Here is a 13802-nt window from a genome sequence, read left to right on the forward strand (position 1 = left end):
TAAAGCCCCAGCTAGCAATAAAAATTTTTTTAGCAAAGCTCTATTTGGTCAGGGCTTATTTGTTGCTCTTAGGGAGAACAGATTTGTGCCTTATTTCTGAATTAGTTTGGTTCTAGAGGGAAACTTAGTTTTACTTCACAATTAGAAGGAAAACCAGTGCTCTGGAGCTTCAGCCAGAGGACTGATGAGTTTCCAGGTACTATATAATGCTTTGATCAACAATGGTTAGCATGTCTAAACTCTTTGTTACCCTGCTTTTATAGGGCAGCACCCTTCTCTTAACTTCTGATGGTGTTTCTGCATGAAAGGTCATCTCCTCGTATTTCAGTCTTTGATGTTCAGGAAACCGGAACCTGTTTTACTGACTGAAAGCTAACAAACAATAAGTCAGGAGGTTATTAGAGATTTGTTTTCTGATGATAGCCAAACAAGTGACAACTACTTGTCACATGGGCTATGATTTTTCTGTCCAAATTCAGTGTTTGACTAGGGAAATAATTGCCATTTTATAGATATAAATATTTAGTATCTCCTTTTTGGAATAAGGAATGATATAGAATAGGTCTGGGATATATAAAAAACTAAAACATACTATTTGCTGACTTTGGAGCTAGACCTCTGCTATGTTATCTGTTGTAACTGAAGCTAAATCAAACAAGCAGTAGCTAAATTATTTGACCATGAATTGGAGAGATTAAATTTATGTAGCTAAGCTACAATTTGCTGCATACAACTGTTTGTGGATTTTGTGTTTTCAGGGATTATCAGGAGTAAGGAAGTCACAGGTAGCTACTAAAAATGCATATGGTTAAAATAAGCGAAGGGAAGCTAGACCACAGTAAAAGGCAAATAATTCTTCAGTGGCGAATGTCGTTTAGGGCCCAGGTGATTGAGAGAAGTAAAACCTAAACTAGAACTTTTTAAGTGGCTATATTGTACAGAACATATGAATAGACAGTAGCAGTCCGTTAAGAGGAAGAATCACATCTAACACGATCAGTATAGTGCCTAACATTCTCTAAGTACTAAAACCAATTACAAACATAATCAGAAACAAAGAACCAGGCACTGGAGATAATCACAACAGAAGTTGTTTCTTTAACCTTTTCTTGCCTCTGTGGTATTGATTCCTGATTCTATTATAATAGCTTCAATTTTGGAAAGAAAACATGTTAACTTACTATGGCTTTGTAGCTACAATACTTGAGTTCTCCCCCCAATTTTCTCAAATTGTAAGTTAAGGGAGTCTGACTTAAGACTTTAAAGTTCACTGTAAATTTATTTGCACAGAGTTTAGGGGAGGCCTAACCAAAGAAAGAAATTAATACAGTGTAATTGTCAACAGGATTGGGATTCTTCTGTAATAAAGACTTTCAAACTGAAGAAGAGAGAAAAGAGGGTATGTTATTTCTTTTTTTTTTTTTAATTTATCTTTATTGTTGAAAGTATTACAGATGTTCCCCCTTTTTTTCCCATTGACCCCTCCGCAGGCCTTCACCCCACTATTGTCTGTGTCCGTGGGTTATGCATATATATATATGTATATGTATATGTATATGTATATGTATATATGTGTATATGTATATATATATATATATATATTCTTTGGTTGATCTCTTCCCTCCCCCCAGCCCTTTCCCTCTGAGAGTCCTCAGTCTGTTGCATGCTTCCATGTCACTGGATATGTTTTGTTTGTCAGTTTCTTTTGATCCTTATCTCTTTCTTTTAAAAAAATAAAAGTAACAATAAAAGAGTTTCCTTGGAAATTCTACCACAATACTGCATTTCTGACATGTTGCTCTAGCCATTGTTAAACATATTTTAATGCTTGCTGAGGGTGGTAACTCAGGATAGAATCCTGTCCCATTTTACTATTCTGGACTGCTCTCACTTCATTCATCATATGGAAAAGGATATGCTTAAGTTTGTTTTGAGTTTTCATAGGACTTTTTATGCAAGACTTTTGTGCTCTAATAAAAGCTTCAGAAGAAATGTGTGTATAATGGGATATGCAGAGATTGTCTGCGTGTGCTTGCTTAGGGTGCTTAATATGTTTCCAAAGACTTCACGTCCTTAGATAGGATTACAGCTCTACTTTCTCTGTGCTGTCATCTAAATTTTTCCAAAGCTTGCTTGTTTCTTCAAGGGAAGACATTTTTGTGTTGGTACAACTTAAGCTTCATGTGGAAATAGGCTGTGAGAGAGAGCACATTGTTTGTTATTTACCATAGCCTTGGATCCTAGGACTTGGATCCAAGTTGTCTAATGGAATAAGTTTATCTTCTGTGCTTCAGATCTGCTTGGCACTAAAGTTAATGGTGTTTGCCCCCTCTCTAGCGCTCCAATAGCCGACAGTTCATTGATGGCCCCCCGGGACCTATAAAGAAAACTCGTTCCATTGGCTCTACAGCAGACCAGGTAAGATTAGTCAGGCCAAGACAATTGTGGTCTTGAACACATCAAAGATTAGTGGCCCAAAACATTAAAAATTCTGAGTCAACATTGCAAGTGTTATTTTGAGAGAGATGTTGATGAGGAATATGTAATAGGGTCCTTATCATCCATATGAATGAAATCAGTCTGATTAAACAGCTGTCAGTTTTATGCTTGATTCTTAGTTGCTTGTATGTATACCCCTGTGGCCTATATTTCTGTCCTAAAGTATGAGATTTTGACTTAATAGTGATTTGGGCCTTAAGTCCTGACAAAGACTCAGGAATTTTTCAAGCATTCCAAAACCCTGTAGTGGAGGGGAAATTAGATTTAAATGTTCGTCCTTCCCTCATTACAATTTTGTTTCAGGGGAATGAATCCATTGTTGCAAAAACTACAGTGACTGTTCCCAGTGATGGCGGGCCCATTGAAGCTACATCCACTATTGAAACTGTTCCATATTGGACGAGAAGTCGAAGGAAAACAGGTCTGCTGGGTTGTGGCTGACGGCCAGAGCATTGTATCAAGCTCTACCTTAGATTGCTAGCTGGCCTATGCCATTAGTGCATAACTTGTTATTCTTGATACTGTGTGTGTGTGTGTGTAGGAGTAGCCATTATATTCACTTCTTTTTTTGTGTGTTAATCCTCACTGGAGGATATTTTTTCCATTGATTTTAGAAAGTGTGAAAGGGACTGACAGGAAGGGGGAAAGAGGAGAGAGAGAGAAACATTGATGTGAGAGACACATCAATTGGTTGCCTCCTGCTAGTGCCCCAACTGGATGGGGGAACCTGCAACCCAGGTACTTTAGTTCACGGGCCAACACTCACCACTGAGTACACCAGCCAGGGCTCACTTTTTTTTTCTTTCTTTTATTTTTTTTAGAGAGAGAGGAAGTTGGGGAAAGAGAGAGACGAAGAGAAAGAAACATCAATGTGAGAGAGAAATATCAGTTGGTTGCCTCCTGACTGGGGAATTGAACCTGCAACCTAGGTATGTCCCCTGACTGGGAATCAAACCCACAGCCGTTTGGTGTATGGGATGTCGCTCCAACCAGTTAAGCCACACGAGCCAGCAATGAAATAAAAGGCTATTCACTTCTTTCTTTTTTTAATTTTTTTAAATTTAATAAATCTTTATTGTTCAGATTATTACAATTGTTTCTCCTTTTTCCCCCCATAGCTCCCCTCCACCCGGTTCCCACCCCACCCTTTGCCCTTACCTACCCCACACTGTCCTCATCTATGGGTGTACGATTTTTGTCCAGTCTCTTCCTGCACCCCCTTGAAGAGCCTTTGCTTCTTTGTATTTCCCCCTGAGAATTATCAGTCCACTCCCTTTCTATGCCCCTGATTCTATTATATTCACCAGTTTATTCTGTTCCTCAGATTTTTAATTCACTTGATTTTTAGGTTCACTTGTTGATAGATATGTATTTGTTGTTCATAATTTTTATCTTTACTTTTTTCTTCTTCCTCTTCTTAAAGAATACCTTTCAGCATTTCATATAATACTGGTTTGGTGGTGATGAACTCCTTTAGCTTTTTCTTATCTGTGAAGCTCTTTATCTGACCTTCCATTCTGAATAATAGCTTTGCTGGGTAGAGTAGTCTTGGTTGTAGGTTCTTGCTATTCATCACTTTGAATATTTCTTGCCACTCCCATCTGGCCTGCATAGTTTCTGTTGAGAAATCAGCTGACAGTGATATGGGTGCTCCCTTTTAGGTAATTAACTGTTTTTATCTTGCTGCTTTTAATATTTTCTCTTTGTCTTTTGCTCTTGGCATTTTAATTATGATGTGTCTTGGTGTGATCCTCTTTGGATTCCTTTTGTTTGGGGTTCTGTGCGCTTCCTGGACTTGTAAGTCTATTTCTTTTACCAGGTAGGGGAAGTTTTCTGTCATTATTTCTTCAAATAGGTTTTCAGTATCTTGCTCTCTCTCTTCTTCTGGGACCCCCATAATTCTGATGTTGGTACGCTTGAAGTTGTCCCAGAGGCTTCTTACACTATCTTCAACTTTTTGGATTCTTTTTTCTTTTTTTTTGCTTTTCCGGTTGAGTGTTTTTTGCTTCTTTGTATTTCAAATCTTTGACTTGATTCTTGCGTTCCTCTAGTCTGCTGTTGGGTCTCTATATAATATTTTTTATTTCAGTCAGTGTATGTTTAATTTCTAGTTGGTCCTTTTTCATATCTTCGAGGGTCTCATTATATTTATCGGCCTTTTCTAGGATATTCTTGAAGAGCCTTATAACCGTGGTTTTGAATTCTATATCCAGTCGTTTGTTTTCCTCCATTTCTTTCGTTTGTGATCTGTTTCTTCGTCTCCCCATTTTTCACTGCTTCCCTGAGTTGGTAGAGTAGCTTTGTGTGCTAGGTTTCCTATATGGCCCAGTGGGTCGGCCTCCCCAGTTAACCTGAGGTGGACACTCTTGGTGCACCCCTTTGTGGACTGTGTGTACAGCCTTGTTGTAGTTAAGTCTTGATTGTTGTTGGTATCACTGGGAGGAATTGACCTGCAGGCCAGTTGGCTGTGAGGATCAGCTGTGTCTGCACTGGGAGATTTTCTGTGCTGGAGACAGCCTTATAGGATTAGCCTTGCCAGATTGCAAAAGCCTCTGTGCTCAGCTTGGAAGGGGTGGAGTCTCAGGGCGGGGCAGACAGTCTTGGCTTCCCGTCGACCCTGCCCTTGCGCGCGAGTCTCCAGACCTCTGCCTTCCGCGGTTCCCGAGTTTCCGCCTTACAGTCCAGATTTCCCCCGTAAGAGCATGGGTCCCCAGGGGCTCGCCCGGAACTGCGGTTCAGTGCAGTCGGAACTGGGGTTCAGTGCCATCAGGAGCTTCCCACTCCCTTCCACTAGGGAAAGCCTGCGGCAACCTCCACAGTCAGTCTTTGTGCACACTCGCGCCTCCAGACCCCTGCCGCCGCGGCTCCCCTGAGTCTCCGAGTCTCTGTGTGCCTTTCTCTCTACCTGACAGTCCAAACTCCCCCTATATGAGCCTGGGTCCACAGGGTTTCGCCCGGAACTGAGGTTCAGTGCAGTCAGAACTGGGGTTCAGTGCAGTCGGGGGCTTCTTTCCCCCTCCCGCCAGAGAAAGCCAGCCAGGCACTCCGCTGCCCTTCCTTTCTGCGCGCGCGTGTCGCCGTATCTCAGCTCTTTGCCGCTCCTTCTCCGTGAGATTTCCTCTTTTCTTCTAGTTGTAGAATTTCCACTCAGCCAGCTTTCCTGTGGTTCTGGATGGTGTCCGTTCTATCTTTTAGTTGTAGTTTTGAAATTGTTGTGCGGGGCAGCAGTTTAGGTGCTTACCTATGCTGCCATCTTGGTTTCTCTGAACAAGGCTATTCACTTCTGATTATGGTTACAGATTACTGGTTATCTATCAACTAGTGGCCCGATGCATGAAAATTCTTGCCAGAGTAGGCCTTCCTTCCCCCGGCTGCCGGCACCTGCTTCCCTCCGGGACCTGGGTTTCCCACCTCTGGCTGCCGGTAGGCACTCGGGACCCAGGCTGGCTTCCCTCCTCCAGCCGCCCACAGGCCCGCAGGCACCTGGACCTGGGCTGGCTTCCCTCTGGCCCTAGCTTTATCAGGAAGGACATCTGGAAGATATCCAGTCTAATTATCATATTACCCTTTTATTATTATAGATTATATTGAAATTGGGGTTAAAATTCAGAAGGAACAAAATACTTAAGGTTAAAGCTGCTTGCTTTCTAGGTACTTTACAGCCTTGGAATAGTGACTCTACCTTGAGCAGCAGGCCGCTGGAGCCAAGAACTGAGACGGATGGTTCCAACACTCCACAGAGTACCGGGGGGATGCGTCTTCATGACTTTGTCTCTAAGACGGTAAATCTCTGTTTGCTCCTCCTTTTGGGGGGCACCTATAATTTTTCAATTGTGAGAGTAATATGTACCAGGAAGCCCTAACCGGTTTGGCTCAGTGGATAGAGCATCAGCCTGCGGCCTCAAGGGTCCCAGATTCGATTCCGGTCAAGGGCATGTACCTTGGTTGCGGGCACATCCCCAGTAGGGGGTGTGCAAGAGGCAGCTGATCGATGTTTCTCTCTCATCTATGTTTCTAACTCTCTATCCCTCTCCCTTCCTCTCTGTAAAAAAATCAATAAAATATATTTTTAAAAAATATATGTACCAGGAACAAATTTTAACACTTTAATATAGCAGTCGCCAACCTTTCGGACCTCATAGACCACCGGTTGGCGACCGCTGCTATAACATTATAGAGTTAAATGTCGAATTTTTTTTTCCTCCTTCCAATCCCACTCTGCAGGGGTCACTACTGAATTACAAAAGGTGTGTAGCTTTCCATTCTGGGAGGAGCACTAAAATTCGAAGAAAGCAACTTTTCAGAAGCATTTCGTGCTTCTTAGTGATATATATTTATGTTTTATGCTTATTAAATAGTAGCACATTTTAACTTTGTCCCATTTGATTTCCTCATAAAAACCCAAGCAAACTGACAGGCTCAGAGGAGTTAACTGACTTGTTTGAGCCACATGACAGTAAGTGGAATAGTTAACATGGAGGTTTACTGACTCTTTGTAAACAAGTTCTTTCCACTGTTGTACACTCACTGTTCCCTTCCAGTGGGATGACTTTATGCAAGTTACTTAGCCTCTTTTTGCATCTGTTTCCTTAAATAAAAACACAACCTACTTTATAGGATTATTGTGAGAATTACACAAACAGATAAGTGTAAAAAAGGACAAGAAAGCTGTTCAGCACATGCTAAGTGCTTAAAGTGGTTGATGATGTTGATAATTTCCCAATTCATACCACTCTGTTCCTTCTGCCCCATTTCATCCTCAGGTTATTAAACCCGAATCTTGTGTTCCATGTGGAAAGCGGATAAAATTTGGCAAGCTGTCTCTGAAGTGTCGAGACTGTCGTGTCGTCTCTCATCCAGAATGTCGGGACCGCTGTCCCCTTCCCTGCATTCCTACCCTGATAGGAACACCTGTTAAGATTGGAGAGGTACGGCCTATGGGAAGCATCGTGTTAGGGCTTCTTAGCTTTTCCACAGCTGAATGTCAGTTTTGTTCTAAATTAATGATGCCAAGTATGTTTTCCACGAGTAATGAATTATAAAATGTTAACGTGCAGTCGAGTCCTGCTGTATGGGTTAGTCCAGTGGTCGGCAAACTCATTAGTCAACAGAGCCAAATATCAACAGTACAACGATTGAAATTTCTTTTGAGAGCCAAATTTTAAAACTTCTTCTAACGCCACTTCTTCAAAATAGACTTGCGCAGGCCGTGGTATTTTGTGGAAGAGCCACACTCAAGGGGCCAAAGAGCCGCATGTGGCTCTCGAGCCGCAGTTTGCCAAACACGGGGTTAGTCTGTTTTATAACCTTTCTAGACCAAAACTCCTCTTCCTTTACCTGCTCCCTCTCGCCCTCCCTTCCCCTTTCTCCTTCCCTTTTTTCCCTCCTCGCACTTCCTCCTTCTCTTCCTTGTTTCCATTCTCTCCTTTCCTTCCTCCCCTCTCTTTTCTCATCTTTCTTCTTCCCTTCCCTCCCTTCCCTGTCCTATCCTATTTTGTAAAATTTGAAACATACGAAAGTAGAGAGATTAGTATAACTAATGCCTGGTTTTTATCACTCAAATTCCACAATTACTAATTCATGTCCAGTCTTGCTTTATCAATATTCCTATCTCTCCCTCTTGGCCCTGTCCAGTGAATTATTTTGAATCAAATCCTAGACAACATATAAGTTAATCTGTGAATATCTTTTCTCTTATGTTAGAGATATCCCCATACAAGGCTATTAAGATTAGGTTGCTTATTTCTAAAAATCTATTCAATCCATTAAGAAAGTATTTATTGTACAAGCAACATTAGCAAGAATCAAAGCAAAATGACTAAGCTACTAACAGCCCCCAGCAGATCAAATGTTATTTCCCTAATCTTAAGAATTCTTATCTGTGCAAAGATTTTTTTTTAACAAATTTTCTGTATTCTGATACAGTACCATGGAGTTCTCCCTTAAAGGTAAGGTTATATCTCAAGCAATTGAGTTGTATTTATTTTCCTTACTAAGAATAATTTAAAAGGTTTTCTTTTTTAAAAACAACAAAGTAGTTTATATTAAAGGCCTTACCTGTAATCTCATTATTGCTTGTTTTCTGATGCCCTTGTGTAGAAGAAAAACAAGGACGCAGTTGTTGCTAGTGGTTTTATTACTTGTTCATGAAGAGTGTGGTATCTTTGATCATAAATCAGTCCTGGTGTGGAGGTAGGAAACATAATTGAGTGTCTCTGTTCTAATATATGCGTTGGGAATAGGAATTTAAAGGAGACATGATGTGCCAGCCTGAGTATTAGCTGGGAGATGGTTCTGCACCCTGGTCTAGATCTGCTGGTCTAAGTGGTAAAAATGATAACTTACAACGTTCCATTTCAGGGAATACTGGCAGATTATGTATCCCAGACTTCTCCAATGATCCCCTCCATTATTGTCCACTGCGTAAATGAGATTGAACAGAGGGGGCTGACCGAGGTAAGCATGAACCTGGAAGAGGGTGAGTTTGTTACTTGTGTTAAACACTTAGGAGCTTCTTAACTGAGAGTGTCATCTCGATAATAGACAGGCCTATATCGGGTCTCAGGCTGCGACCGGACAGTAAAAGAACTAAAAGAGAAATTTCTCAGAGTGAAAACTGTACCCCTCCTCAGCAAAGTGGATGACATCCATGCTATCTGTAGCTTCCTGAAAGACTTCCTTCGAAACCTTAAAGAACCCCTTCTGACCTTTCGGCTGAACAAGACCTTTATGGGAGCAGCAGGTAAGAGCAGATCTTAATACTTGAGTGTGAGTCCCACAAGGGGCAGGAATGTTTGAATTTTTTTTGTTTACAGTTTTATCCCCATCTAGTAAAGTGCCTAAAACATAGCCGATAGTCACATACTTTGATGGATAAATAACTGTCATGTTGCCCATGCCTGTTCTCTTCCTGTCTAAACAGTAGGGCTCTAATAGGTTTTTGTTGTTGTTTGGTCAAGTTTTAGGTTGGCCTTTTGAACTTAGAACCGTCTTTAATTCCTTTTCCTCACATTTCACATTTAATCCATTGGCTGGCAAATCTTATCTGCAAAGATCTTGTAAAATATAGGCTACATTTGAAAATTTACGGTCCTACTACCACTCTGAACATCTCTCATTCTGGAGTGATGTAAGAACTTCCTGTTTTTTCCTGTTTCTACTTCTACCCTCTATGGTAGAGTAGTTAGAGTGGTTCTTTTAAATTACATGATGTTCTTTCTGTCCTCAGTGTCTTCCAATGGCTTCCCTTCATTCACAGGATAAAATCCAGTCCTTAGCATGGCCCAAAGACCCTGCATGATTTGGCTCCTGGTTTTGTATCCAATATCATTTCCTTTTATTCCCTTCCCTTCTTTCTTTCCTCTCCAGTTACAATGGAGTTCTTGCAATTCTTAGAACATACCAACCCTCCTGGCCTTCACAGTGATTGCAGAAATAATATTTGCATGGTTTGCTTCTTTATTTCTTTCAGGTTTCTTTTTGAATATCTTGTCCTCAGAAACCCCTTTCCTTACCAGCTTTTCTAAAATAACAGCTTCCATTACTTTCTAGCTTCTTGCCTGCCTTATTTTATTACATGTGTTACTACCTAGTAGATATTTGCTTTTTTATTAACTCCTCCAATAGTACCTGGCACATAGTAGGCCCATAAACATGTTTTATGAACAAATACCTTCTTGATAATTGTAGTCATAGCAGTTGTATGTCTGCCTTCCTGCACATGCTTTCCCTAACTGCAAGAGCTGGTTTTTTTTAAAGTTCTGATTTCTAATATTGAACTGTTGGCCAGTATCCTGCTTGTTAATGAACCTAGAGTCTGATCTAGTCATGAACCTAATCAGAAGTTTCAGGAGCTTACTGTATAGATGAGACTTTGTGGTCGATAACTTGGACGCCTGCTGTCAAGGGAAAGCAGTCTGAGGCCTCTTGGTACTTTCTTTTCATTTATAGAAATCACAGATGAGGACAACAGCATAGCTGCCATGTACCAGGCTGTTGGTGAGCTGCCCCAGGCCAACAGAGACACATTAGCTTTCCTCATGATTCACTTGCAGAGGTAAGTACAGCAGAAAGTTGTTTCTGGGAGTTAGGGAATTTTCCAAGGGAAGACAATGTGGGTTGTGTGTCAGGCAGGTGAATTGTTTTCTTGCAGAACTTGTATTTTGGTCTATGTTTAAGTGGAGGAGCAAGTCTTCTAATTTAATGTTCTTTTGCTTAGAGTGGCTCAGAGTCCAAACACTAAAATGGATGTTGCCAATCTGGCTAAAGTCTTTGGCCCTACAATAGTTGCCCACGCTGTGCCCAATCCAGATCCAGTGACAATGTTACAGGACATCAAGCGTCAACCCAAGGTGGGCAATCATATTTATATATGAACTTGTGTGATATGATAACATGAGAGACTGGTGAGAGATGTGACCTGAGATTTGGAAGCTTGCTAATGTATTTGGTGGCTTTTAGGTGGTAGAACGCTTGCTCTCACTGCCTCTGGAATACTGGAGTCAGTTCATGATGGTGGAACAAGAGAACATTGACCCCATGCATGTCATTGAAAACTCAAATGCCTTTTCAACACCACAGACACCAGATATTAAAGGTAAGGCCCAAGTTGTGCTTTTAAAAAGACCTCTCCAGATTTGGTCATGGGCTCTCTCCCTGCCTTTGCTAGAGTTATTTGAAATTCATATTCTCCAAAAAAAATTAAAATCATTTTGAGAATTCTAACATTGAAGGAGAATTTATACAGATCTACTATCCTGATTTTCCCCACCATTTTTATGTTCTTCTTTACCCATATGGAAAGTAAAAAATATATAGATATAATAATAATTTATATATAATTTATCCTTATGTTTCTTGATATGTTTTACCAATTTGATTTCTTAAAAGCTTTGCTAGTTTGTAGGAGGCTGGTTTTATTCCAACCTCAGTGACACTGGCAACCTCACATGTTCTTTCATTATAAGGTAGCATATTATTTTTTGTAATATAGGTAAAAATCAAGTGGTGAAATGTTAGATTTGTGAAGTTTGGAGTTTGAGGATGGCCTGCATCAGGAAGTGAATGTCAGCAATTCATAGTTCTAAAGATACACTGGTGTGTTACATGATGACAGACATGATCTCTGGGGCTTTGCTAGGTCTCTAGCCTTAGTTCTTAAGTACTTCACAGGGATTTCAGCTTAAAACTGGCCACCTACATGGGTGCTTTTTTTCTTCCCCTCCTTAAAAAATATGCTTAACTGTGATTGAAGTGAGTTTTCTGGGGCCTGTGACCACTCCTGAGCATCAGCTTCTCAAGACGCCTTCCTCCAGCTCCCTGTCGCAGCGAGTCCGCTCCACGCTCACCAGGAACACGCCCAGGTATGGGGATTGCCTGCTTAGATCTCTCTCCCACCATACTGAAGCTAATTGAAAGAAAGATTGAATTAGATCTTTAAAAGGAAACCTGGAGCCGTAAGGATCCCTCTTTACAGTTTCCCCCCTCATCTCAGATGACTGAGTAGCTTACAGAGTATTTTTGAGGAGTTTCTACTTTTAGTTGATTACATCATCATGTTATAGTTGTTCATTTACTGTTTTTTTATAGAATACTTTTTCCAGTTTATTCTCTTTTTCTTCAGATTTGGGAGCAAAAGCAAGTCTGCCACAAACCTAGGACGTCAAGGCAACTTCTTTGCTTCTCCAATGCTCAAGTGAAGTCACATCTCCTGTTACTTCCAGCATTTACTGACTGCAAAGGAAGGGCGCACCTGTACTCTCTGCTCGCAGCCTCCTGTACTCGTTACTACTTTTAGCATTCTCCAGGCTTTTAATCAAGTGTAATTGTGCATGGGGGTTTTATTAAAACTATATATATCTTCCTCTCTTTCTCTCCAAGTAATGTAACATCAACACCTTGTGCTGTCGTTGGGAGCTTTTAGATGGGAGCTCTTTGTAGGGGTAGAGGGCAGTATGAAATTCATTGTGATTGGGAAGGGCTGTGGGGGGGGAGGGCCTCGTCCCTTTGCCTGAAAGCTAAATGCTGCTCATGGAATGACCTTTCTGTGGTGTTACTTAGAACTTATTTCTACGAGGCGATCACAGAAGCCCTACCTTTTTAGTAAAATTGACTTGTCTCAGAGTGGGAGGTGGGAGGACAGGGTAAAAACAGGTTTGGACAGAGGATTTAGGATGGCTCCCGAGAACTGGACATCCCTCTTTCTCCATGATGAACTGGAGCTATAACATGGAGCCTTCATAAAAATGGGATAGGGTGAGGACAGAACTAGTGATGGGTGTATATTTAGCTTTAATTTGGATTGATTAGGTTTAATAGTGTTAAGTGGCACAACCTTGTAAAAGTGACACTTTTTGTATTTATCTCTAATGGGCCTCTGGCTGGACTTTGGCTTTGGTGGGGGTCAAGGCCAGTTTGTTTATAAATTGAATTCATTCTGATGCTTGAGCCCTACCTGTCTGTTGAAGCCGTAGAGGTCAGTATGCTGTCTATTTGGCATCCCACTAACAATTCAGAGTAGGCTACAGGAGAGATTGTCAATATTTTGTGTGGCAAGAAAAGCCACATTTTGTCTTTGCACTTTGGATGCTGAAATCTTCCTGTGTAACATAGCTACATCTAGATAAATATGAGAGTTTTCTTTTATTAAATTTATTTCCAATGTCTATAAAAATGCGTTTTTCTATAGAATGTTTATGACCCATATTGACCCTTGTCTGTACAATACATATTTGAAATAATATTTGGAAAAAAGTAAATAGTTTTTTTCAAAGTGAACATGAGGTTGGTTGTCTTGTTTTAGAAGGTAACCTTTAACATCTTTTTAAAGAAAATACTACTTTTTCCTCTAAGTGTTTTGAGTCTGTTCATCTCCGTTCCTTTACCACACAAACTTTACCACCAGCAGTAGTTTGTTTCTTTGTTTCTCATTGTCTCTTTTGTTGTCCAAATTGAAGTCCTGGATTTGTCCCTTAGACTGTTACCCTCTAATTTGAAGAAACTACTTTAAACAAAAAACAAACAAACTTTAAACAAGTCTTTAGGGACCAGAATGGTGCAGATTTTTAAAAACCACGACGTTGGCTGGCTGGCTGGCTGGCTGGCTGGCTGCCTGGAAGGAACATCATTCACTGCTGGAAGTGACTCTGGAGTGAGCTGGGATGATTAACTGAGGGCACCTGCACTCGGAACTCTGAAGCTGGTGAACAGAATGTATCTGAGATTGAACGTAAACAGTTGCAGGCTTAATATGTAACTGCAGAGAGAGGAGGCAACCTACTGGCTTTTTTCCCAGGAGGTGGCAG

At 40.9% G+C, this 13802-nt stretch overlaps 1 protein-coding gene across 3 annotated transcripts in view; it reads left to right on the forward strand.

The window, feature by feature from the left end:
- RACGAP1 (Rac GTPase activating protein 1) overlaps nt 1-13273 on the forward strand; it is a gene marked incomplete at its 5' end in the record, with an annotated part of 69549 nt that extends 56276 nt beyond the window's left edge. For all 3 annotated transcript variants that reach the window (XM_080659179.1, XM_080659181.1, XM_080659180.1), the window contains 12 exons: nt 1346-1399; nt 2338-2418; nt 2803-2920; nt 6151-6281; nt 7263-7427; nt 8860-8955; nt 9043-9241; nt 10450-10555; nt 10718-10850; nt 10960-11095; nt 11753-11861; nt 12122-13273. In XM_080659179.1, coding sequence (XP_080515305.1) covers nt 1346-1399; nt 2338-2418; nt 2803-2920; nt 6151-6281; nt 7263-7427; nt 8860-8955; nt 9043-9241; nt 10450-10555; nt 10718-10850; nt 10960-11095; nt 11753-11861; nt 12122-12197 — 1404 coding nt within the window. In that variant the 3' untranslated portion in view covers nt 12198-13273. The remainder of the gene's footprint in view (nt 1-1345; nt 1400-2337; nt 2419-2802; nt 2921-6150; nt 6282-7262; nt 7428-8859; nt 8956-9042; nt 9242-10449; nt 10556-10717; nt 10851-10959; nt 11096-11752; nt 11862-12121) is intronic.
- Between the last annotated feature and the right edge of the window lie 529 nt (nt 13274-13802).

Source organism: Plecotus auritus, assembly GCF_963455305.1.
Source record: "Plecotus auritus genome assembly, chromosome: 3".
In the NCBI taxonomy this organism is placed as follows: domain Eukaryota; kingdom Metazoa; phylum Chordata; class Mammalia; order Chiroptera; family Vespertilionidae; genus Plecotus; species Plecotus auritus.